General features: G+C 43.3%; 1 protein-coding gene across 1 annotated transcript; it reads right to left on the minus strand.

Annotated features, from left to right (window-relative positions):
- Positions 1 to 374: 374 nt before the first annotated feature.
- On the minus strand, positions 375 to 722 carry LOC110567340 (small ribosomal subunit protein eS28-like). The gene has a single exon (XM_064383722.1). It carries the CDS (start codon positions 720 to 722, stop codon positions 513 to 515), a length of 210 nt encoding a protein of 69 aa, XP_064239792.1. The 3' UTR covers positions 375 to 512.
- Between the last annotated feature and the right edge of the window lie 23,339 nt (positions 723 to 24,061).

Consider the following 24,061-nt stretch of genomic DNA (forward strand, 5'->3'; position numbering starts at 1 on the left):
TGATCTGCCCGCCTCGGCCTCCCAATGTGCTGGGATTACAGGCATGACCCACCGCCCCCGACCAGCACAATTTTTTTTTTAACATCAGGCAAAAGTGTCCCTGAAAGCTGAATCTAGAAATATGAATTTCTGGGACTTCATTCTCCAGTTTTCCTCTTTCAGATCCTCTTTCCTTCACTCGCAAACCTAGATCTTCCAACTTTATTCATGAAGCAATCAGCGGGCAACTAACTTGTAAACTGCAGGGAGTTCTACAGTTTCCTTTCCCTCAACTCTCTTGAAGAAGTAGAAGAAACTGACTTTCTTGCCCTCCTTGAAAATAGAGGTCTTTACTAGTTTCAGTCTTCGGGAAAATAATTTTTTTTTTTTTTTTTTTTGGTATCACAAACGCTTTATTTAAAGGTCCATCTCAATTTACGTGTGGCAGCACAAAATAAAGGACCAGATCGTGACACACCATTTCCATCTCAAGTGGTCGAATCCAACATCCAAAACCCAGCGAGCAGCCAAACTCAGCGCAACCTCTGGGCCTCTCGCTCGGACTCCAACAGGGTCAGCACGTCGCCCTCGCGCACGTGGCCTTTTACGTTGCGGATGATGGAGCGGCTCGTGTCGTCCATAAATTCCACGCGCACCTGCGTGCACTGTCCCTGAGAACCGGTCCTGCCCAGGACCTTGGTGACCCTGGCCAACTTGATAGGCTGCACACGGCTAGTATTCATAATGGCCTGGAAAATAATTTTAGATTAAAACTACTCATGATGACTTATGAGAAATGTGAAAGGATTCCCTCAAAAAAAAAAAAAATCTAAAATCTTTTAAAAATTAAAATGGAATTGGGTGTGGTGACACCTATACTTTCAGCACTTTGGGAGGCCAAAGCAGAAAGATTGTTTGAAGCCAGGAGTTCGAGACCAGCCTGGGCAGCAAACCACGGCCCTGTCACTACAAAAATAAATAATAAATTAGCCAGGCATGGTGGGGGGAATCACTTGAGCCCAGGAGTTCAAGGCTGCAGTGAGCTATGATCAAGCCACTGCACTCCAGCCTGGGCAACAGAGCAAGATGCCATCTCAAAAACATAAAACAAAAACAAAACAAAACAAAAAAAGACGCCCAACAACTAAAAGGCCTGAAAACTATAGTGTCTACTACTTCCCTTTTCTAATTTCTGAGTTATATCTATGGGAAACATATCTGTGTATTGGCTATAAGTAAATGCTGGTATTTTCTTAGGTTTCTGCTCTGGGCATTACTAGATGGGCCACTGGGTTAGTTTTTTATTTTATTTTATTTGTTTTTTGAGATGGAGTTTAACTCTTTCACCCAGGCTGTAGTGAAGTGGTGCGATCTTGGCTCACTGCAACCTTCACCTCCTGGGTTTCAGCGCTTCTCCTGTCTCAGCCTCCTGAGTAGCTAGGATTACAGGCGTCTGCCACCATGCCTGACTAATTTTTGTATTTTTAGTGGAGACCGGGTTTTGCCATGTTGGGCAGGCCAGTCTCAAACTCCTGACCTCGGGTGATCCACCTGCCTCAGCTTCCCAGAGTTCTAGGATTACAGGTGTGAGCCACTGTGCCCAGCCAACCACTGAGTTATTGATAAATCTTACTGCTGCCTGGTTGCTGTGTTCAGCAGAAATTTCATAGCTCAGTGAGTTTTGGAAACTATTTTCAGGGCCAACTGGTCATTTAAAAATGCAAGGTGAGATTGATTATGCCTCCCCAGCTGCCATTACAGCAGATGCTCTGCAGCCAAAGGACATTTTGTGGCCAGGCATGGTGTTTCACACCTGTAATCCTAGAACTCTGGGAAGCTGAGGCAGGTGGATCACCCGAGGTCAGGAGTTTGAGACTGGCCTGGGTAACATGTTGAAACCCCATCTCTACTAAAAATACAAAAATTAGCCAGGTATGGTGGCAGACGCCTGTAATCCTAGCTACTCAGGAGGCTGAGACAGGAGAAGCGCTGAAACCCAGGAGGCAAAGTTTGCAGTGAACCGAGATTGCACCACTGCACTACAGCCCGAGCAATGGAGTGAGACTCCATCTCAAAAAAAAAATAAAGAAAAAAATAACATTTTGCTTTCGGGGGATAAAGTCAAAATACACCATTATGGCGAGCTGATAAGGAGAATGTTATTTTAGTAAAAGGCACAGACTTTTGAGATTAAGATTAGAACTGAGAGGAAGAAAGTTATTAATGTTTCTCTTTCTCTAAAGACCAGAACTCAGTTCAACACACAAAAGTGTTCAAAATTTAGGTCCAGGAAAGGAGTTCCTGTCTAAAGAATTCCATTTGAGAGGACGGTTTGAGTCCAGGAGACTGAGGTTGCAGTGAGCTGAGATCGTGCCACTGCACTCCAGCTTGGGCGACAGAGCTAGACTCTGTCTCAAAAATAAATAAATAAAGCAAAACAAAATAAAATGTCAGGGATGTGGCTACAGTGGCTGCGGGGCTGATGAGAAACTACTAAAGTTTTTGGGGAAGCAAAGCAGAATTTCTTTTTTCTTTTTTGAGCCAGAATCTCACTCTGTCACCAGGCTGGAGTGCAGTGGTGTGATCTTGGCTTACTACAACCTCCCCTCCCGGGTTCAAGCAATTCTCCTGCTTCAGCTTCCCGAGTAGCTGGGATTACAGGCATCCCCCACCACGCCCAGCTACTTTTTGTATTTTTAGTAGAGACGGGGTTTCACCATCTTGACTAGGATGGTTTCGATCTCTTGACCTTGTGATCCACCCACCTCGGCCTCCCAAAGTGCTGGGATTACAGGCATGAGCCACCAGGCCCGGCCACAAAGCAGAACTTAAGAACATAATGGATGGAGAGGAGAAACCCTGTGGTGGCTGAGGAGGCCCCGACCCCATGGATGTCAAATTGATATTTTCCTACTGTGATAACTTTATTGTAATGGTAAATTCCACTTGAAAGAGCAGAGGCATGCCTCCTCCTAGTTTTTTTTTTTTTTTTTTTTTTTTTTTTTGAGACGGAGTTTCGCTCTTGTTACCCAGGCTGGAGTGCAATGGCGCGATCTCGGCTCACCGCAACCTCCGCCTCCTGGGTTCAGGCAATTCTCCTGCCTCAGCCTCCTGAGTAGCTGGGATTACAGGCACGCGCCACCATGCCCAGCTAATTTTTTGTATTAGTAGAGACGGGGTTTCACCATGTTGACCAGGATGGTCTTGATTTTTTTTTTTTTTTTTTTTTTTAACCATATATTCTATCCAGAAAACCACTGTGGGGGTAAAGGTTCGGGAGAGGGAGGAAAACAGGGATCAAAAGGATGGAGGATTTAGCTAAACGCTCAGTTTCATCCACTGAGAAAAATGTCTGAATTTGGTCTCTTGCCTCTGAGAGTAAGAATAACTCACCCTAAACTGGGTGCAGTGGCACACACCTGTAGTCTCAGCCACTTGGGAGGCTGATGCAGGAGGATCACTTGAAGCAGTGCGCCATGATTGCACCTGTGAATAGCCAGTGCACCCTCGCCTGGGCAACACAGCGAGAGTCCTCTCTGAAACACAACAGCAAAAAACCCCTAACCTAGAAAGTAAGAGGACTTTGAACAATGCTACCTTGAAGGCCAGCTCCAGCCTCCTTTTGTAACCTAATGAATGCTAAAAAGCCCCAGGTTTTTGGTTTTTTTTGAGACGGAGTCTTGATGTTGTTGTCCAGGCTGGAGTGCAGTGGCACGATCTCGGCTCACTGCAGCCTCTACCTTCCCAGGTTCAAGCAATTCTCCTGCCTTAGCCTCCCAAGTAGCTAGGATTACAGGCACGTGCCACCACATCCAGCTAATTTTTTTTTTGTATTTAGTAGAGACTGGGTTTCACCATGTTGGCCAAGCTGGTCTCAAACTCCTGACCTTGTGACCCACCTGCCTCAGCCTCCCAAAGCGCTGGGATTACAGGCATGAGCCACCACGCCTGGCTGTGCTGTGGCAGCGTTTTAAAAATGATGTAGCTATGCAATTTTTTTTAGAAAAAGATTTTTAATATTATGTCTCCCTATTAATAAGCATAGGTGCATTCAGCCTAGAAAAGGAAGTTCTGACACATGCTACAACATGGGTGAACATTATGCTTTGTTAAATAATCACAAGGGGCAAATTCTGTATGATTCTAATTATTTGGGGTACCTAGAATAGTCAATTCATAGAGACAGAAAGTAGAATGGTGGTTGACAGGGGCTGGGGAAGGGGGGATGGGGAGTTTCTGTTAATAGTTTGAGTTTCAGTTTGGGAAGATGAACATAGCTGTGGAGATGGATGGTGGTGATGATTGCACAGTGTGAATGTACCTGATGCCACTCAACTGCACAGTTAAAAATGGTTAAAATGGGCTGGGCGTGAGCCAGCAATCTCAGCACTTTGGGAGGCTGAGGTGGGCGGATCACTTGAGGTCAGGAGTTCAAGAACAGCCTGGCCAACACAGTGAAACCCCGTCTCTACTAAAAATACAAAAAATTAGTTGGGCGTGGTGGTGCATGCCTATAATCCCAGCTACTCAGGAGGCTGAGGCAGGAGAATCACTTGAACCCGGGAGGCAGAGGTTGCGGTGAGCCGAAATCACGCCATTGCACTCCAGCCTGGGCAACAGAGTGAAACTCTGTCTAAAAAAAAAAAAGGTTAAAATGGTAGATTTGACTTGACTTGTATATATTTAACCACAAATAATTTTTTTTTTAAGCGTAGGCCCTCATCTGGTGACAGTTCACACACTGGCTCATTTCTAGCTATTTTAACAGGGTGGTAATTTATGTCTGGTTCTTTCAACATAATGCAAGTCTCATAAATTTGGTTTAGCTCTTAGTTAACATCTTTTGAATGGCAACTGGGGACTTGAGAGTGGCTTCTTGAATCGCACCTGCAGTTTGCAAGCTGCCTGCAGCAGGTAAAAATGTGCAGTTTATTTTTATGATTAGCCTCGAGCAAGCACTGATTAAATGCTTGATAAAATAAGTTCTTGGAAGACTTGATTTAGATGGTGCTTTCCTCCTACTTTCCCACCCCCTTTCCTTCCCTCATGAATACCACATAAAAAGTGACGGTTTGTAATTTTTTCTCCTCTTTCAAGTGTTAATATCAAGGTAGGAGAGGTCTCATGCTGCTTCTGAGCACAGTCGGTGCATTCCACTCTGGGGACACCCCTCCCACCATTTCAGCATAGGCAATCCCCTATCAAAGAGAGGGCAACTTACCCGGTCACAAAATCAGGGTCTAAGGCACAAATAGGACATTTCCTTTGTACTTTTCCCCTAATATGGTGGTTTCTTTTGGGGAAGAGGCGTTGGGGAGCACACTGGGAAATAAAGCGTTCTGGTCCCCAAGTTCCTCTTTCTATTTCTGTGGTTTTCACTTCCTCTCCCATTAGAAATCCCCATGTGGGAGTAATGCTTTCTCCTCTTCCTTCCCTATCATTTCCCTTTCATTTCTCCCCGACACCTCTCCTGGGTTTGTCTACCTGCTACTGCTACTTTCTCTGCCTTTTCATCTTTATTTTTCATTTATTTTTTAGAGGCAAGAGCTCACCATGTTGCTCAGGCTGGCCTTGAACTCCGGGGCTCAAGCAATCCTCCCACCTCAACCTCCCAAGTAGCTGGGATTACAGGCATGCCACGCTTGGCTGTCTTCACGTCTTGAGTTCCATTTCAAAAAAAGGCATTGGCAGGCTGTCTTTATACCAAACACAATGCTCTACTTTCAGTAGTTCTCATGGGCCCCCCATACTTTTCCACACCGTAGACCCTGGGCAAGAACTTCAGGTCTGCTTTCTGACTGCTTTCATTTGCTCTCCACCAGCTGGGTTCTCTGGCGCTTTCTGGCTACTGATGGGGGATTTCACAGAAGGCTGTGCCTCCCACTATTTCTCTGGAGCTACAGGTCCCCATTTCACCTCAACGGTGGCTTTTGGAAAAATAAAAATGAAATAGAGCCTTACTGGGTAAGCTACCTCTGAAGCCAAAAGCCTTCGAAAATTCCTGTCAAAAATTCCAATCCTGTGGCTCACACCTATAATCCCAGCTACTCAGGAGGCTGAGTCAGGAGAATTGCTTGAGGCCAGGAGTTCAAGACTAGCCTGGTCAACCTAGTGAGACCCTGTCTCTAAAAAAAAAATGTTTTTTCAATTAGCCAGACATGGTGCAGTTGACCTGCAGTCCCATCTACTTGGGAGGCTGAGATGGAAGGATCCCTTTAGCCCGGGAGTTAGAGGCTGCAATGAGCCATGACAGTGCCACTGTGAATTCCATCACTTTGAGAGGCTGAGGTGGGCAGGAGTTCAAGACCAGCCTGGCCAACGTGTAAATACAAAAATTAGCCAGGTGTGGTGGTACACACCTGTAGTCCCAGTTACTCTGGCAGCCAAGGCAGGAGAATCGCTTGAACCTGGGAGGCAGAAGTTGCAGTGACTCAAGATCACACCACTGAACTCTAGCCTGGGTGACAAAGCAAGACCCTGTCTCAAAAAAAAAAAAAAAATCCAAACCTGTCCCCTCTATGAACCTCATCTCAGTTGACGCTGCTTAAATGACTCTGACTTGGACTGAGAACCCCTTCTGTATCTTTTCATTATAGGGTGGTGGCATGGTTAACTCTCATTCCTTCACACCCCACTCCTCCAAAGTGTGTAGAACTGCCTGGACATGTTTATTTCTGCACTTTTTCTTTTTTGTTTATTTGCTTATTTGAGACAGGTTCTTACTCACCACAGCCTCAACCTCCTGGACTCAAGTGACCACCACCCCCCGCCCCACTTCTTCAGCCCCCTCAGTAGCTGGGAATATAAGCTCATGATACCATGCCCAGCTAATTTTTTTTTTTTTTTTTTGTAGAGACAGGGTTTCATTATGTTGCCAAGGCTGGTCTCTAACTCCTGGGCTCAAGCAATCCTCCCACCTCAGCCTCTGGAAGTGCCAGATTACAAGTATGAGCCACCACACCTGGATTGCATTTTCTTTCTTTCCTTCTTTCTTTCTCTCTCTCTCTTTCTTTCTTTCCCTGGATTTTACAACTTTCTTTCTTTTCCTTCCTTCCTTCTTTCCTTCTTTTCTTTTCTTTGCAACCTTGTTCTGTCACCCAGGCTGGAGTGCAGTGGCATGATCTTGGCTCACTGCAATCTTCGCTTTCTGGGTTTAAGTGATTCTCTTGCCTTGGCCTCTCAGGTAGCTGGGACTACAGGCGCCCACAAACACACCTAGCTAATTTGTGTATTTTTGGTAGAGATGGGGTTTCACCTTGTTAACCAGGCTGGTCTCGAACTCCTGACCTCAGGTGATCCGCCTGCCTCAGCCTCCCAAAGTGCAGAGATTACAAGTGTGAGGCGCCATGCCCAGCCTGCTCTTTCTATAAAAAGAGAGTTTGCCTTATGTTGTGGTTATAAATCTCAGTCCACAAACATTTTCGTAATAGAACTCTATTTTCTATGTAAATTTATTTTCCATTTCAAGCCCCATCCTGCAAGATAGGGGACTTAACCTCATCCCTTTCTGAGGGTCTTCCCTCCCCATTTCCCAAGAGTGTGCCCCAGCCCTGGGATCTCACACAATATCAAGGACTTGTGTATTTGATGTTCTGTTCATGGAAGTGACCTGCTGCAAAGATGTCCACTAAGGTCTGGCAGCGCTTAGCTGCTTTCGTGCCATGTCTGGGGCATGAGAATCCTTGCCCGTCTACACACCTCACAGTCCCGCCTGCCCAGGCCCACCTCAGAGCTGTTTCTCTCTGGGGTCTTCCCGTCTCCTTAGCAGCATGCCTAAGAAGCAATGCACAGGTCCTCTCCACTCTTAGGATCCCCCAACTTCCCTTTCTTTCTTTCTCTCCGCATGGAGGAACTTCTTTCTAATCACAGGAAAATCTTGCCTTCATGTTTCTGGCCAGGATATTTTGACTATGCCCATTAATCCTTTCCCCCTTGCCTTTATGTTATTTATTTATTTTTTATTTATTTTTATTTTTATTTTTTGAGACAGAGTCTCACTCTGTTGCCCAGGCTGGAGTGCAGTGATACAATCTCAGCTCACTGCAACCTCCACCTCCCAGGTTCAAGTGATTCTCCTGTCTCAGCCTCCCAAGTAGCTGGGATTACAGGTGTGGGCCATCACAGCCCGCTAATTTTTGTATTTGAGTCAAGACGGGGTTTCACCATGTCAGCCAGGCTGCTCTCGAACTCCTGACCTCAGGTCATCTGCCTGCCTCGGCCTCCCAAAGTGCTGGGATTACAGGTGTGAGCCACTGCGCCTGGCACGCCCTTGCCTTGAAACCAATAGTCTATCAATAACTAGGAATCCACTACCCTCTCTAGAGTTCAGGTCTTTGAAAGCAAAAGCCGGGATTTCTGCTCTCCAGGGCCGCCGCCAAAACAAACACGAGGCCGTATTTGAAAAGTAAGATAAAGAGGACCCCAGCTGTACCTTTAGGCCACATTTTCAGCAGCAGTTTTTGAATATAGGCAGTGAATACTATGGTTACAAATGATTTTTAGATGTCTAATTAAAGAAAACCCTTCTCTCACCAAAGTCATTGTCGGGTCTTTGTATAGATCTGTATGTATAAATAAGTTGCATTTCTTTAACATCAGCTCAACGGTTATTCAAACTCTCTTTTCTGGAGAGAATTAACGTGGCATTTCCAAGTTTACAAAGAATATTCCTCCTGTACTCTAGAACCACTGAACAGGCCCAAATTCGGGGCTTGCTTGCTAATTTTTATAACCAAGAGAGTGATGCAAAAGTGTGACTATTCAACAGGGTATGGAAAACCTACTTTTACTAAGTACGTGTCCAGGAGCATCACCCTGCTTCCATCCTGAATATCATTCCAAAGTTAAAAATCAGTTTAGCAGACTTTAAGTTATGGCATAGGACTGTTACGAAGATATTAGCGTACATTCATATGTGAACTTATACTTCACAGAATGCCTTATATCCGTTATCTGTTTGGAGTCCCATAATCACTATAAATGGTAGCATTTTTAAAAAGGATCTTTTTTTTTTTTTTGACACAGCATCTCCCTCTGGTGCCCAGGCTGGAGTGCAGTGGTATGAGCTTGACTCACTGCAACCTCCACCTCCCAGGTTGAAGCAATTCTCCTGCCTCAGCCTCCCTGGTAGCTGGGATTACAGGCACCCGCCACCATGTCCTGCTAATTTTTGTATTTTTAGTAGAGATGGGGTTTAACTGTCTTGACCAGGCTGGTCTCAAACTCCTGACCTCAGGTGACCCACCATCCTAAGCCTCCCAAAGTGCTGGGATTACAGGCATAAGCCAGAGCACCTGGCCCAAAAGGATTTTTAAAATAGTAGATGTAACGGGACATGGTGGCTCGTGCCTGTAATCCCAGCACTTTGGGAGGCCGAGATGGGTGGGTCACCTGGGGTCAGGAGTTCAAGACCAGCGTGGTCAACATGACAAAAGCCTGTCTCTACTGAGAATACAAAAATTAGCCCGGTGTGGTAGTGCATGCCTGTAATTTCAGCTATTGCAGAGAGGGAGGCAGGAGAATCTCTTGAACGCAGGACGCGTAGCTTGCAGTGAGCTGAGATCACACCACTGCACTTCAGCCTGGGCGACAGAGCGAGAATCTTTCTCAAAAATAATAATAATAACAAAATAAGATAGTAGTTGCAGATGACATTTGTCTAGAGGTAAGTACTGAGCCCAGGTCTTACTTAATGAGGGGACTCCTAGGTAGTTCTCTGGAAATGAGAAAAAGACACCTATTTGCATGTTCAAATAATCATAACTCCTCCAGTTTCTTTTTAATTTTGGTAGCAATCTCTGGATAACATAATTTTCAGTGTACTACATGGTGATACAGACTCAAGTAGTTCTGAAAACCTGCTGAGAAAAGGGTCATAAAATGGATCAGTGGAGGGAAAAAAGTCGTGATTTTATACACATATCATGAGTTGTAAGTAATACAACTATTCCTGTAATTTTTACAACTCAGAAGGTGCTGGGTAGTAAAGAGAGTAAGAGAAAAAAGGCATGAGAGAGAGGTGGGGCCTTAGAGAGCGAGGCTTTCTATGGGAATTTCTTACCCTTAGAGTCCCCAGGGGAGAGAGAAAAGATGAAAACAGGACGCCTGAGGGCTAGAGGTAATCCCCCCTCACAAGAAGAACTGTTTAAAACTCACTGCCAAAATGACTTTGAGTTCTTTCATTCTTATTCTTCTCCAGAAATTTAAATGGCAGATTTTTATTCCATTGCATTAAAAGGGTAAGTTGACATTGTCATCTGAGAAGTCATTCAAGCCAGAAACGGAGTCACCTTTAACACTGTCTTCTTCCTCACCCCGTCCTCTCTAACCAGTCACCAAGTCTTCACCATTCAACTGGAACAGCATGCTCAGCGCCATCTACCTCCCTTCTTGCCCTAATCCACACTCCCCCCCAGCTTCTTACCTGGATTATTACAATAAATGTTGCCAGTCTCCCTACTCCCAATCTTTTTTTTTTTTTTTTTTGAGATAGGGTCTCACTCTGTTGCCCAGGCTGGAGTGCAGTAGCATGATCTTGGCCCACTACAGCCTTGACCTCCAGGGCTCAGGTGATCCTCCCACCTCAACCTCCTGGGTAGCTAGGACTACAGGCACACACCACCATGTCCAGCTAATTTTTTTCACTTTTTCTAGTGATCGGGTTTTGCCATGTTGTCCAGGCTGGTCTCAAACTCCTGGGTTCAAGTGATCCTCCTGCCACAGCCTCCCAAAGTGCTGGGATTACAGGTGTGAGCCCCCATGCCTGGCCTTCTACTCCCAATCTTGCTGTCCCTCCACACTCCATACCAGGGACCTTCCAGATAGGCCAGACACCTGCAGAGGGCACAAAAGAGCTGTAGGAGGAAATCCTTGGACTTTTAATTATCCTTTAACTTATTCATCTCTCTGTATTTCATAATGTGTATGTGATAATAAATAAACAACTATTTTGGCTTGAAGGTTTCAAATGTTTGACTGAGAAAGATACACGGTTTTAAGTTTGGTGGCCTTTACTCTATTTGGCAGTGATTTTTAAATTTTTTATTTAATTTATTTTTTCTTTTTGACATGGAGTCTCACTCTGTCACCCAGACTGGAGTGCAGTGGTGCGATCTTGGCTCACTACAACCTCCACTTTCCCGGGTTCAAGTGATTCTCTTGTGTCACCTTCTGAGTAGATGGAATTACAGGTATGCACCACCACACCCAGCTGCTTTTTGTATTTTTAGTAGATACGAGGTTTCACCATTGTTGGCCAGCCTAGTCTTGAACTCCTGACCTCAAGTGGTCCACCTGCCTTGGCCTCCCAAAGTGCTGGGATTATAGGCATGAGGCACCCTGTCTGGCCCAGGGTGATTTTTAAAATACAGATCCTAAACCACTCAATGGCTTCATTATCTACGAAATCCAAAATCCATGACAGTTCCCACAAACCCCGAAGGATCTGTCCAATTCTCTGGTTCTCCCTACAACCTACTCCTTTTCCTGTGCATGGGGCTCGGCCTTTTCTGTCCTTTCAAAGTTGTCAGGTTTTTCCCATGGGACATGTTCACAGATGCTGTTCCCTCTGCCTCCACGAAGCTGTAGGTCTCAGTTTAAACGTTGTTTTCTTCTCTGAACTTCCTCCGACCCCATGCCACTCCAATCCTCAGTTAAACTCTATTCTAGCACCCGGCTTTTCCCGTCAGGGCACAAAATACAAGTGCTATTTGTAGTTTTTTGCCCAATGTCTTCCAAACCAGGCTACAGTCTTCATGAGAACTTGATCACCACTGTAATCTCCAGCACCTAATAAGCGCCCAATAAATACTCAATGAGTGAAAGAATGAATTAAAGTACCAACATTCACCCCACCCTTACTTCCTGTGAGAATCCTCAAATTATCACCTCATAGAATCCCTGGCCTTTCTTGTATTCTTCCACCCTACTCCAGGAAAAAACTATCTTTTAAACAAAATGTAAGGCCAGGTGTGGTAGCTCACACCTGTAATCCCAGAACTTTGGGAGGCCAAGGTGGGTGGATCACCTGAGGTCAGGAGTTCAAGACCAGCCTGGCCAACATGGTGAAACCCCGTATCTTCTGAAAATACAAAAAATTAGCCAGGTGTGATGGGGGACGTTTATAATTCCAGCTACTCTGAGGCTGAGGCAGGAGAATCGCTTGAACCTGGGAGGTGAAGGTTGTAGTGAGCCGAGATCACACTGTCGCATTCTAGCCTGGGCAACAAGAGCAAAACTGCATCTAAAAAAAAAATAAGAAATTTAATTGACAAATAATAATTATACATGTTTATGGAGAACACGATGCTTTGTGAACACCATACCCTGATGGCTCAGCCCTGATGACGGATCTCTTCCTCTGCAAGGCCAATGAAGATGCCCCTGGACTGCCTGGCTGCACGCCTGTAATCCCAGCACTTTGGGAGGCCGAGGCAAGTGGATCACAAGGTCAGGAGATCGAGACCATCCTGACCAACATGGTGAAACCCTGTCTCTACTAAAATATAAAAGATTAGCCGGGTGTGGTGGTGTGTGCCTGTAGTAAACCCGGGAGGTGGAGATTGCAATGAGCCGAGATTACATCACTGCACTCCAGCCTGGTGACAGAGTGAGACTCCGTTTCACAAAAAAAAAAAAAAAAAAAAAAAAAAAAAAAAAAGATGCCTCTGGACAGTTGTGTTTCTCCTGCCCTCCCCAATGTCCCCTGAAAATCTTCATTTCAGTGCTTATTGACATGTCACTACCAATTCCATTTTTGTTTCTGCACCGAGACTAATTATCTTGAGGACTCAGACCTTGCCATTCTTCTTTGTGAATGGTATAAAGCAGGCATTTCAAAAGTGACTGGAGACCTCCAGTGTTCCAAGAATCCTTTTGTAGGAAAAAAAAGTTTCGGCTTGCTTAACTCCCATAGTTCTCAAAAAGTTACAACTATCCCTTAGAACAAGGCAAATACTCCAGACGAGGTTTCTTCTTAAGCTTTACAGTAATATATCAAATAATGCTTACATCCCACCCTTCTTGAGAGTTGGCTTTGACGACGGGGTGAAAAAAGAATGAATGCTCTGCCTAATTCTGCTTTTTATCTCCTCTCTCTGAGAGAAACTGATTTAAAAAGACAGGGTAAGTGGAGCACTGAATGTAAACCTGAAATAAACAGCTAAGAGTACACAGAAGTTGCTTTTGTCCACATACACTGGGACATAAAAAACAGAAGAGAAAGGAAATTCAAGATATATCTGATTATCTTCATGGTAATCACACAAAGTGGAAACAAAAGAGAGTTAGAAAAATGCTTTCTTGGGACTTAGGAGAAATTTAAAACAGAGCAACTGATCGTTTTTTTGCTAGGACACCAATCTCATTCAGATCAAAATCCATACATTTTTCTTTCTCTTTGAATAACTGTCCTAAACCTAATTTTGTGGATCCGTATGGTATCTATAGGATTCTACACAAGGAAGACTCTTACGCTTAGCTCCTAAGCTGTTTGACTTTTAAGCTTGGATCCTAATAAGGATCCTACTTGCTTATTTCAGTACCAAAAACTGTTGTGGAATGGTTACCATACATGGACAGAGAAGCTCGGAGGAGGAAAAGTGGGAGGAAGAACATCTCTGCCCCTCAGCAGTTATATAACCACACGAGGAGCGCTGCAAAAGCAAAAGGCTCTTTCTGCCTTCCTTCAAAGTAGTCAATTTAAAAAACGTCTAAAAGACACCTAATAAACACATCTTAGTTGCTGGGGAGTTAGTAAATAAAATATAAAAAAATCCAGATATCAATTTAATCTGAAAGGTTTCTGTTGCTGCTGTTTTAAATGACTCTTCAGATACTTGATGTCCACAAGGAACAGTTACAGAAATGTATGTGCACTATGTTTCAGTAATGGCAGAGCAAATGTCATTCCTTTTTCACTGACAGTGAGTCATGATTGTTGACCTACAGACTGTCCCCAAACAAGATACATTCCAATAGTTCATTTCTAAGTCAGCTGTTAGGAACTCAGAACATAGTTTCCCATAGAAACAATTTTAGATGTGGTGGTTTAGATTTCCAGATATGGCCAAAGATGCCTGTTTAGTCCTAAGTAATTTTACTAAAGATAACCATTATGTATAACAATACTTTTCTATAAGAAAATGTTTCCTGGCCGGGCGTGGTGGCTCACGCCTGTAATACCAGCACTTTGGGAGGTGGAGGTGGGCAGATCACTTGAGGTCAGGAGTTCGAGACCAGCCTGGCCCACATGGTGAAACCCCAGCTCTACTAAAAATACAAAACTTAGCCAGGCGTGGTGGCTAGTGCCTGTAATCCCAACTACTTGGGAGGCTGAGGCAGGAGAATCACTTGAGCCCAGGAGGCGGAGATTGCAGTCAGCCAAGATGGCACCACTACACTCCAGCCTGGGTAATAGTGCAAGACTCAGTCTCAAAAAAAATAAAAGAAAAGAGAGCCGGCCACGGTGGCTCACGCCATTATCCTAGCACTTTGGGAGGCTGAGGCGGGCAGATCGGCTGAGGCGGGCAGATCACCTGAGGTTAGGAGTTCGAGACCAGCCTGACCAATATGGTGAAACCCCGTCTTTAAAATATATATACATTTATAAAATAAAAAAAAAGGAAAGAAAAAAGAAAATGTTTCCCAAATTCTAAGTTGCAATTTCTGTAAATCCTCTTTCCTTGCCCTGGAAGGTGTGTAGAATGCCCTGACTTCCAATAAAGAAGTACAGAGGCAGGTTGGGAGGTGGTAGGTGTGGGCAGGGAAAGGCAGGCTCTTCCAGCGCAAAAGTAAGGACTCTGAGATGGAAGTGAACTCTGGTGGAGTCTGGGCCCTGAATGGCAGTGCATCTGTGCCAGTAACCTCCGTAGCTATATTAGGATGTATTGAGGATGTATCTCTTTCTAGTAGGAACTCCCTAAATGTTCAGAATGATGTAACTGCCTTCTATTGAGCACATATTTTATGCTAGAGCACAGAGTTAATTGCCGTGTCTACCTTATTTCTCTTCTTTTTTTTTTTTGAGATGGAGTCTCCCTCTGTAGCCCAGGATGGAGTTCAGTGGCACGATCTTGGCTCACTGCAACCTCTGTCTTTCAGGTCCCAGTTCAAGCAATTCTCCTACCTCAGCCTCCCAAGTAGCTGGGATTACAGGCACAAGCCACCATGCCCAGCTAATTTTTGTATTTTTTTAGTAGAGACAGGGTTTCACCATATTGGCCATTCTGATCTTGAACTCCTGACCTCGTGATCCTCCCACCTCGGCCTCCCAAAGTGTTGGGATTACAGGCCTCAGCCACTGTGCCCGGCCTACCTTATTTCTCTTAATTCTCCAAGCACACTTAACATCTGTTAGGGCAATTGTTGTCTGCCTTTAAGAAAGAGGACACGGGCTGGACGCAGTGGTTCATGCCTGTAATCCCAGCATTTTGGGAGGCTGAGGTGGGCGGATCACCTGAGTCTAGGAGTTTGAGACCAGCCTGGGCAATATGTTGAAATCCCATCTCCAAAAAAATACAAAAATTAGCCGGGAGTGGCGTCATGTGCCTGTAGTTCCAGCTACTCAGGAGGCTGAGGTGGGAGGATTGCTGGAGCCTGGGGGGCAGAAGCTGCAGTGATCTGTGATGGTACTACTACACTCCAGCCTGGTCGACAGAATGAATGAGACCTTGTCTCAAAAAAAAAAAAAAAAAAGGCATGAATGAAGGCTTAAGTAACTTGCCTACCTTTATATAGTTAGAAGCAAAAATGGAACCCAAGCTGGCTTTACGCCAAATCCACTTATGCTATACTATTTTCCAGAGATTTGAGAAACATTTCCAACGGCTTATTTAGTTTTCCAGTTAACAGCTTTAACTAAGGTAATAATCATCGCTGGCAATGAATGGACTGGATTAACTCATTCAAGAAATATAAAGTGCCTTCTGTGTGGACCATTCAAGGAGGAAGGTGCTAACACGTAGTGGATACAAGACATCCAAACACGAACATTTGTGTAACTTTATGCTGATGGCCAGTGCCAGAGGAATGCACATACCTTACTTCGTCAGTTCAGTGTAAGAGCCGAAGGGTGGCTTCTGTGACCTGGAATTATCATGGAAGGTCTCATCAAGGAGGTTGAACTTAAGCTGTGCCTTGAAGAAATGGGTTTAGATAGAGGGCATGCCTGATGGAGGGCTCGCAGAAGCACCTTTGCATGCTAATGATTTTTTAAATTTAGAGACAAGACTAGCTTGAGTTGTTTGATGTTACAAAGAAGTGGAAGTTGAAAATGCTGGGGGCAGGTGTAGAGACCTCTAGAATTTCTTAGTTATAGTTTTTTGAACAAATAATCATAATTTTAAAAATTTATAAACAACAATGAAGGAAAATCCCTCCACTTCACATAAATAACCACTGTTAGTCATTTTCCCATGCATCCTTTTTCTTGTGAACAGATAAGCAATTATAAATATATATATACTTCTGTATATGTATTCTTATTTCCCCCTTTACTTACTAAAAGCATATGGCCTGTAAAAATTTCAAACAGTAATAATTTACTTTGTATCTATTTTGCTATTTAAAATGATAAATGCAGGCCTGGTGTGGTGGCTCACACCTATAATCCCAGCGCTTTAAGAGGCTGAGGAGGGGGGTGGATCATGAGGTCAGGAGTTCAAGATCAGCCTGGCCAACATGGCGAAAACCCTTCTCTACTAAAAAAAAAGTACAAAAATTAGCCGGGCATGGTGGCGGCGCCCGTAATCCCAGCTACTTGGGAGGCTGAGGCAGAGAATTACTTGAACCTGGGAGGTGGAGGTTGCAGTGAGCCACTGCACTCCAGCCTGGGCGACAGAGCAAGACTCCGTGGCATAAATAAATAAATAAATAAATAAAATGATAAAACATAAGGGTGTTTCCTAGTGTGGTTTCACCGAACAAATATCAAGCACTGGGGGAGCCAGAATAGGGACAATAATTTCCAGAGGTAAACTCGGAGTCTTGCTCTGTCGCCCAGGCCGGAGTGCAGTGGCACAATCTCGGCTCACTGCAACCTCCGCCTCCCGGGTTCAGACAAGTCTCCTGCCTCCATCTCCCAAGTAGCTGGGATTACAAGGACCCGCCACCACTCTGGGCTAATTTGTTGTGTGTTTTTAGTAGAGACAGGGTTTTACCATGTTGGCCAGGCTGATCTTGAACTCTTGACCTCAGGTGAGTTACCCACCTCAGCCTCCCAAAATGGTGGGATTACAGGTGTGAGCCACTGCACCTGGCCTTTCTTCATAATTTTATAATGATCTGTTATGTGTCTGCCTCATTCACCTGACAGTGAGTTCTTTGAGGCAAGGACTATGGAGCTGATCTTTGTAGCATCAACATCTAATATAATGCCTGGCAAATATAAGATATTAAATGGCTGTTCAAATGACTTAATGCAGAAAAACGTTTGTTGAATGAATGTGAATAATATGTATAAGGAATGATTTAGATTTAGCTGATCCTGAGGGTATCTGAATATCAGGAGAAAGAATGGTATTTATTCTATCTGCAAATAGAGTTTGACGAAACACTGTGGAGATGTGCTAAGAAAGATCATGCAGTAGAGAATAAGAGAACAAATGAAGATAGTGGGAGGGGAGGAGGGGAAGAATGAAGCAAGGTCTTGGAGCACCCCTGAGGGAGCTGGAGTCATGGGCAATGGTGGAGAGTTTGGCCTGAACAGGAAGCATGGATGTGAAAATAATTTTGGGTACAGAGATTAGTAAATTGAGATTATGCTTAAAGAGCTCAAATTTTAAATAGAAAACAATTAAGGAAAGTGTGGCTAAGTAAAGAGGACCGAGTGGCGAATGTTTAAATAGCTGTAGGGACAGAGAGGAAAGCTGATTGAAAAGTAGCAGCTGCCTTATAGCCCTTCTGGAATAAGGCCAATTATATTAACTTAAATACAAGTAAAGGCGTTGATAAGCAATGCTGAGAGTCCATTTAACACTGGAAATTATGAAGTTGTAGTTCTTTTATGCCAAGGAGCTTGTGAGGTGCCACAGGCCTACAGAGATGAAAATCAACATGCTTTCAAGGAGCTGTTATCTAGTAGGGAGAAGCCTATCTGTCCCTTCAAAATATATTTAGTTCCAACATCCCACCTTACTCCTAACGCGACCTTATTATAACATTGTTAACACTGCAATATAGTTGTCACTGCTTCTAAATATTGTTGAAATATGTGAAAAGTTAACTTTTTTTTTTTTGAGACAGGGTCTTAACTCTTACCTGGGCTGGAGTGCAGTGGCATGATCACAGCTCACTGCAGCCTCAACCTCCCCAGGCTCAGGAGATCCTCCCACTGCAGCCTCCCAAGTAGCACCACCACACCCAGCTAATTGTTTTCTTTTTTTTTTTTGTATTTTTTATAGAGACTGGGTTTCACCATGTTGCACAGGCTGGTCTCAAATTCCTGGGCTCCTTCTGCCTCAGCCTCCCAGAGTGCTGGGATTATAGGCATGAGCCACTGTGCCTGGCACATACTTGCTTTTTAAAAAGTTTTGTTCTAGGCCAGGTGTAGTGGCTCACACCTGTAATCCCAGCACTCTGGGAGGCTGAGGCGGGTGGATTACCTGAGGTTGAGAGTTCAAGACCAGTCTGACCAACGTGGAGAAACCCCATCTCTACTAAAAATACAAAAATTGGCCAGGTGTGGTGGCACATGCCTGTAATCTCAGCTTGGGAGACAGAGGCTGGAGAATCGCTTGAATCCAGAAGGTGGTGGTTGTGGTGAGCTGAGATTGTGCCATTGCACTCTAGCCTGGGCAACAAGAGTGAGCCTCTGTCTCAAAAAAAAAAAAATTGTGTTCTAAACAAAAATGTATCTATCCTACCTTTCTGCTGAAGATATGGAACTTTGAATTATGGTTATGCAAAATAATTTTATTCCCTGAAGCTGTGTTACATCAAAGGTTGACACTTTTCCAAAACAGAAGTTATTTTTCTGGATCTATTAAGGTAAGTGTTGTTGTAAAAAGGGTATTTCTGTCTGTTAAAAACAAACAGGGCTTTTTGATCCTTGTACATATAAACTGATTTTATTGGGGTACTTAAAGGCAAAATAATTGTTCCAGTTGACCTAAGAATCAAATCAAATCTAAGCAGGTTAAATTCAGTCAGGTGTGAGTTTCCAGAGCTCACGGGAAACACAGGCAAGCACGAAGTGCATTTACTGAAACACGGCAACCACCACAACTGGACAGAAAAAACCTGCACAGCTGTTCAATTTAAATGAGTTCAAAGTTCCCATAGTTACTTTTCAAAATGTTATGAGAAACATGATGCCTTCCAAGTTCAGGCTTGCAAAATAGCTCACCCTTTCTGCAGCAGATCCGGTCTCCAAATTGGTAACTTATATTCTAGAGAGGTTATCCAGAAAGCATTTGGGATTTAACATTAGAAAGCCAATTTTTTTTTTCTTTTCATTTCTTTTTTTTTTTTTTTTTTTTGAGGCGGAGTTTCGCTCTTGTTACCCCGGCTGGAGTGCAATGGCGCGATCTCGGCTCACCGCAACCTCCGTCTCCTGGGTTCAATCAATGCTCCTGCCTCAGCCTCCCAAGTAGCTGGGACTACAGGTGTGCGCCACCATGCCCAGCTAATTTTTGTATTTTTAGTAGAGACAGGGTTTCACCATGTTGACCAAGATGGTCTAGATCTCTTGACTTGTGATCCACCCGTCTCGGCCTCCCAAAGTGCTGGGATTATAGGCGTGAGCCACCACGCCCAGCCTCAAAGGTAGTATTTTTAATAAATCTGTTTTTTATAATAGATACCCAGCTCATTTTTATACAAATCTTTTTTTTTTTTTTTTTGAGAAGATGTCTTGCTCTGATACCAAGGCTGGAGTGCAGTGGCGTGATCTCAGCTCACTGAAACCTCTGCCTCCTGGGTTCAAGTGATTGTCCTGCCTCAGCCTCCCTAGTAGCTAGGATTACAGGCATGCACCACCAGGCCTCACTAATTTTTGTATTTTTAGTAGAGATTGGGTTTTGACATGTTGGCCAGGCTGGTCTCGAACTCCTCACCTCATGATCTGCCCGCCTCGGACTCCCAAAGTGCTGTGATTACAGGAGTGAACCACTGCGCCTGGCTATATTCTCATATTCCTTTTACAGGATCAATTCTTTCTGAATAAGAACACTTTTTTCTTTTTTGTCAAGGAATTCATTAGATTTCCCACACATGTGCAAACAGATATATTTAGAAATGTTCTCTGAGGCCAGACAAGGTGGCTCATTCCTGTAATCCCAGCACTCTGAGGGGCTGAGGCTGGAGGCTCATGTGAGCCCAGGAGTTCAAGACTGGCCTGGGCAAGATAGGGAGATCCCCATCTCCACACATAATTAAAAAATTAGCCAGGTATGGTGGCATGAGCCATGATCGCATCACTGCACTCCAGTCTGGGCAACAGAGCAAGATTGTATCAAAAAAAAAAAAAAAAAGAAAGAAAGAAAAAAGAAATATTCTTGAAAAATTGTCTTAAATAATATGAAACTGAACACAAACCAAATGTCTACCAATCTGGGTTTAATAAACTACAGTATATTTTTATGAAGAAATACTACATAGCAAGTGCAACAAATGAGGTAAATCTGACTAACATGTGAAGATGTCCAATAATCATTGTTTTTTTTGAGATGGGAGATGGAGTCTTGCTCTGTCTCCAGGCTGGAGTGCAGTGGCGCGATCTCAGCTCATGGCAATCCCTGCCTCCCCGGTTCAAACAATTCTCGTGCCTCAGCCTCCTAAGTAGCTGGGATTACAGGCACGTGCCACCACACCCAGCTAATTTTTTTGTAATTTTAGTAGAGACCAGGTTTCACTGTGTTGGCCAGGATGGTCTCGATCTCCTGACCTCTCAATCTCCTGCCTCGGCCTCCCAAAGTGCTGGGATTACAGGTGTCAGCCACTGCACCCGGCCCCAAATATTTTTTATGAAGAAAGTAAAACATTGATACTCAAATCTGTAATGATAGCAAATTAAAAAATATAAATATTGCTGAAAAAATTCTAAAATATTACTAAATAGACTCCAATTTCACATTAAAAAATACAGTTCACCACAACCAAGTGGGTTTTGTGCCAGGAATATATGGATAGTTGAGCATTAGGAAATATGTTACTATCCCTTATCTTATAAAGATCGCATGATTATTTCCAGAGATGCAGAAAAAGTCTGTGACAAATTCAACAATCTTTCCTCATAAAAACCCTTGAGAAATATTAGATAAATATTTTCTTAACGTTATGAATTATAAAAGCCACATGTACTTAATGCAGAAATACTAAAGGCATTCCTGCTAAAGCCAGAAACAAGGCAAAGATGCCCTCTATCTCCACTAGAGCTTTATGAGTAATATTAGCCAATGCAAATGAATAAGAGAAAACAATTCAAAGGATAAGATTTGGACAAGAATTAAAACTATGTCCATTTGAAGACTATGCCTGCAAAAAGATTATACCTGGAAAAAGACAATATACCTGAAAATTTTCAGAGAATTAATTATAAAATAAACTAAACGAATAAGAATTTAACAAGAAGCAGAGTATAAAAGTAATATGCAAAATCAATAGACTTCAGATACATAAATAAGGCTAACTAGAAGAAAAAATGGAAGAGAACACCGCATTTAGAATGATGACAACAACAGCAACAACAAAATATTTAGGAATATATTTGAAAAACGTGAAAAATCTATGTGAAGAAAATAACAAAACTACCAGAAAAAATAATGTGCTTGAGCAAATAGAAAGGCATTTTTTTTTTTTGGATAGACTGTTTCATCATCAAGATGTCAGTTCTCCTGAATTTATAAACATAATACAATCTCGATTAAAAATAGAGCCAAGATTTTTTTTTTTTTAAGAAGAGAAGAGGAAGGCTGGCCCTGGTGGCTCACACCTGTAATCCCAGCACTTTGGGAGGTTGAGGCAGGCTGATCACGAGATCAGGAGTTCCAGACCAGCCAGACCAACATGGTAAAACCCTGTCTCTACTAAAAATACAAAAATTAGCTGGGCGGTGGCAGGTGCCTGTAATCTTAGCTACTAGGTGGGAGAATCGCTTGAACCCAGGAGGCAGAGGTTACAGTGAGCCGAGATAGTGCCACTGCACTCCAGCCAGAGTAACAGAGACCCAGTCTCAAAAAAAAAAAAAAAAAAAAAAATGAGAAGAGACTTCATTTTCTAGGGTTACAGCCTAAAGGCAGGTATTTTTCCTGGAACTAGAAAAGTTGAAACTAAAGTTTGAGCTCAAATCAGTTTATGAACTCATTACCTTATAATGCTATTGAGCCAGTCCTATTTACCTCTAGCTGATTTGCTGCTGTATGGAATGAAGAGTTACGGTTGCCAAATCATCCACTTTCCAAAAGAAGCTGAACTTCTCAATTTGCAAGTGACATTTTACAGTCTGAATAAATTGGCAACTAATTTAAATGAAAAATAAAATACATTTTTGGGAAAAAATACATCTTGCAGATCATATCTAGTTCATAGGCTGTTTTTGACCTTTTGGGGACTGGTAAAGTTTTTCTGGAAAGGATCAGATAGTAAGTATTTTAGACTTACAGTCTCTGTCCCATATTCCTGTTTATATCATTAAAAAACGTAAAAAGATAGTAAAAAACAGAGCTTGGATTTGGCCTTCAGTGTGTAATTTACTAATCTAGGTTAACAGAAACCATTAGCCTTGAGATTCAACAATGAGCACCTTAGAAGGAGACAGCCAGCCACTTCCATCTCTGACGTCTCTCACAAATTTTTATTTTATTTTTTTAGGAGTCTTGCTCTACCTCCTAGGCTGGAGTGCAATGGCATGATCTCAGGTCACTGCAACCTCTGCCTCTCAGGTTCAAGGATTCTCCTGCTTCAGCCTCCTCAGTAGCTGGAATTACAGGTGCCCACCACTACATCCAACTAATTTTTGTATTTTTATTGGAGACGGGGTTTCACCATGTTGGCCAGGCTGGTCTTGAACTCCTGACCTCAGGTAATCCACCCACCTCGGCCTCCCAAAGTGCTGGGAACACAGGAGTGAACCACTGCGCCCAGCCTTCTCTCACAATTTTTTAAAAAACTCATGCTGGGATAAGTATAATATATAGATTCACTGCAGTGGATCATTTTGTAACGCAGTGCTTTTTCTTTCTGGCAAATAAACAATATCCAGAAGTATATCCCGAAAGGGCATTTATGCATAATACTGCAATGTCATCCCATCTGTCACATTTTAACTGCTTTACGAATGATACAATATCAACTGAAAAATGTATTCTAGATACTTATATTCAGTCATCGTTCTCAAAAACAGTATTATCAGATTCACAATTTAGACTTTTCCACTCAAAAATTATTAGGGTGCTTCTTGCTTCTTGGCTGGCAGCTATATTCAGCTATATTCATTTCCTCTCCTAACCCTTTAAAGAGAATCATGTTTCTGTTTTTCTTTACAGAAAGGGTCTCATTCTGTTGGCCAGGTTGGAGTGCAGTGGTGCAATCATAGCTCACTGTGGCCTCAAACTCCTGGACTCAGGTGATGCTTCTGCCACAGCCTCCTGAGTAGCTGGGACTACAAGTATATGCCACCACAACTGGCTAATTGTTTTTGTAGAGATGGAGTCTCCCTATGTTGCCCAGGCTGGTCTCGAACTTCCAGTGTCAAGGGATCCTCCTACCTGGTCTTCACAAAGCACTGGGAATTATAGGTGTGAGCCACTGTGCATGGCAGAAAATCATGTTTGATAAAGTAAAGAACAATAGCATCTATTTCTGAGACAGGCCAAGAACTTTATAATCCCACTAGGCTAATGATGTGGCAAACATCAGGAGAAAAGTCTTACCCAATTCTTCCTTACAGAGTGCTTTGGTCCTGTTCTAACCTCAGAACAGACATTTCACAGATTGGATCTGACCTTGGACAATTGTGAAACTTACCAGGAGACTGAAAACATTTTTTTAGAATCCTCTAAAAATAGGACAGAAATTGAGATTAAAAAAAAAATGTAAAAGAGGTTGATGTCTTTTTTTTTAAGTGAGACAGAGTCTCACTCTGTCA

The sequence above is a fragment of the Aotus nancymaae genome, unplaced genomic scaffold (genome assembly GCF_030222135.1).
Source record: "Aotus nancymaae isolate 86718 unplaced genomic scaffold, 86718_ANA_hifiasm-v0.15.2.pri h1tg000033l, whole genome shotgun sequence".
Lineage (NCBI taxonomy): Eukaryota > Metazoa > Chordata > Mammalia > Primates > Aotidae > Aotus > Aotus nancymaae.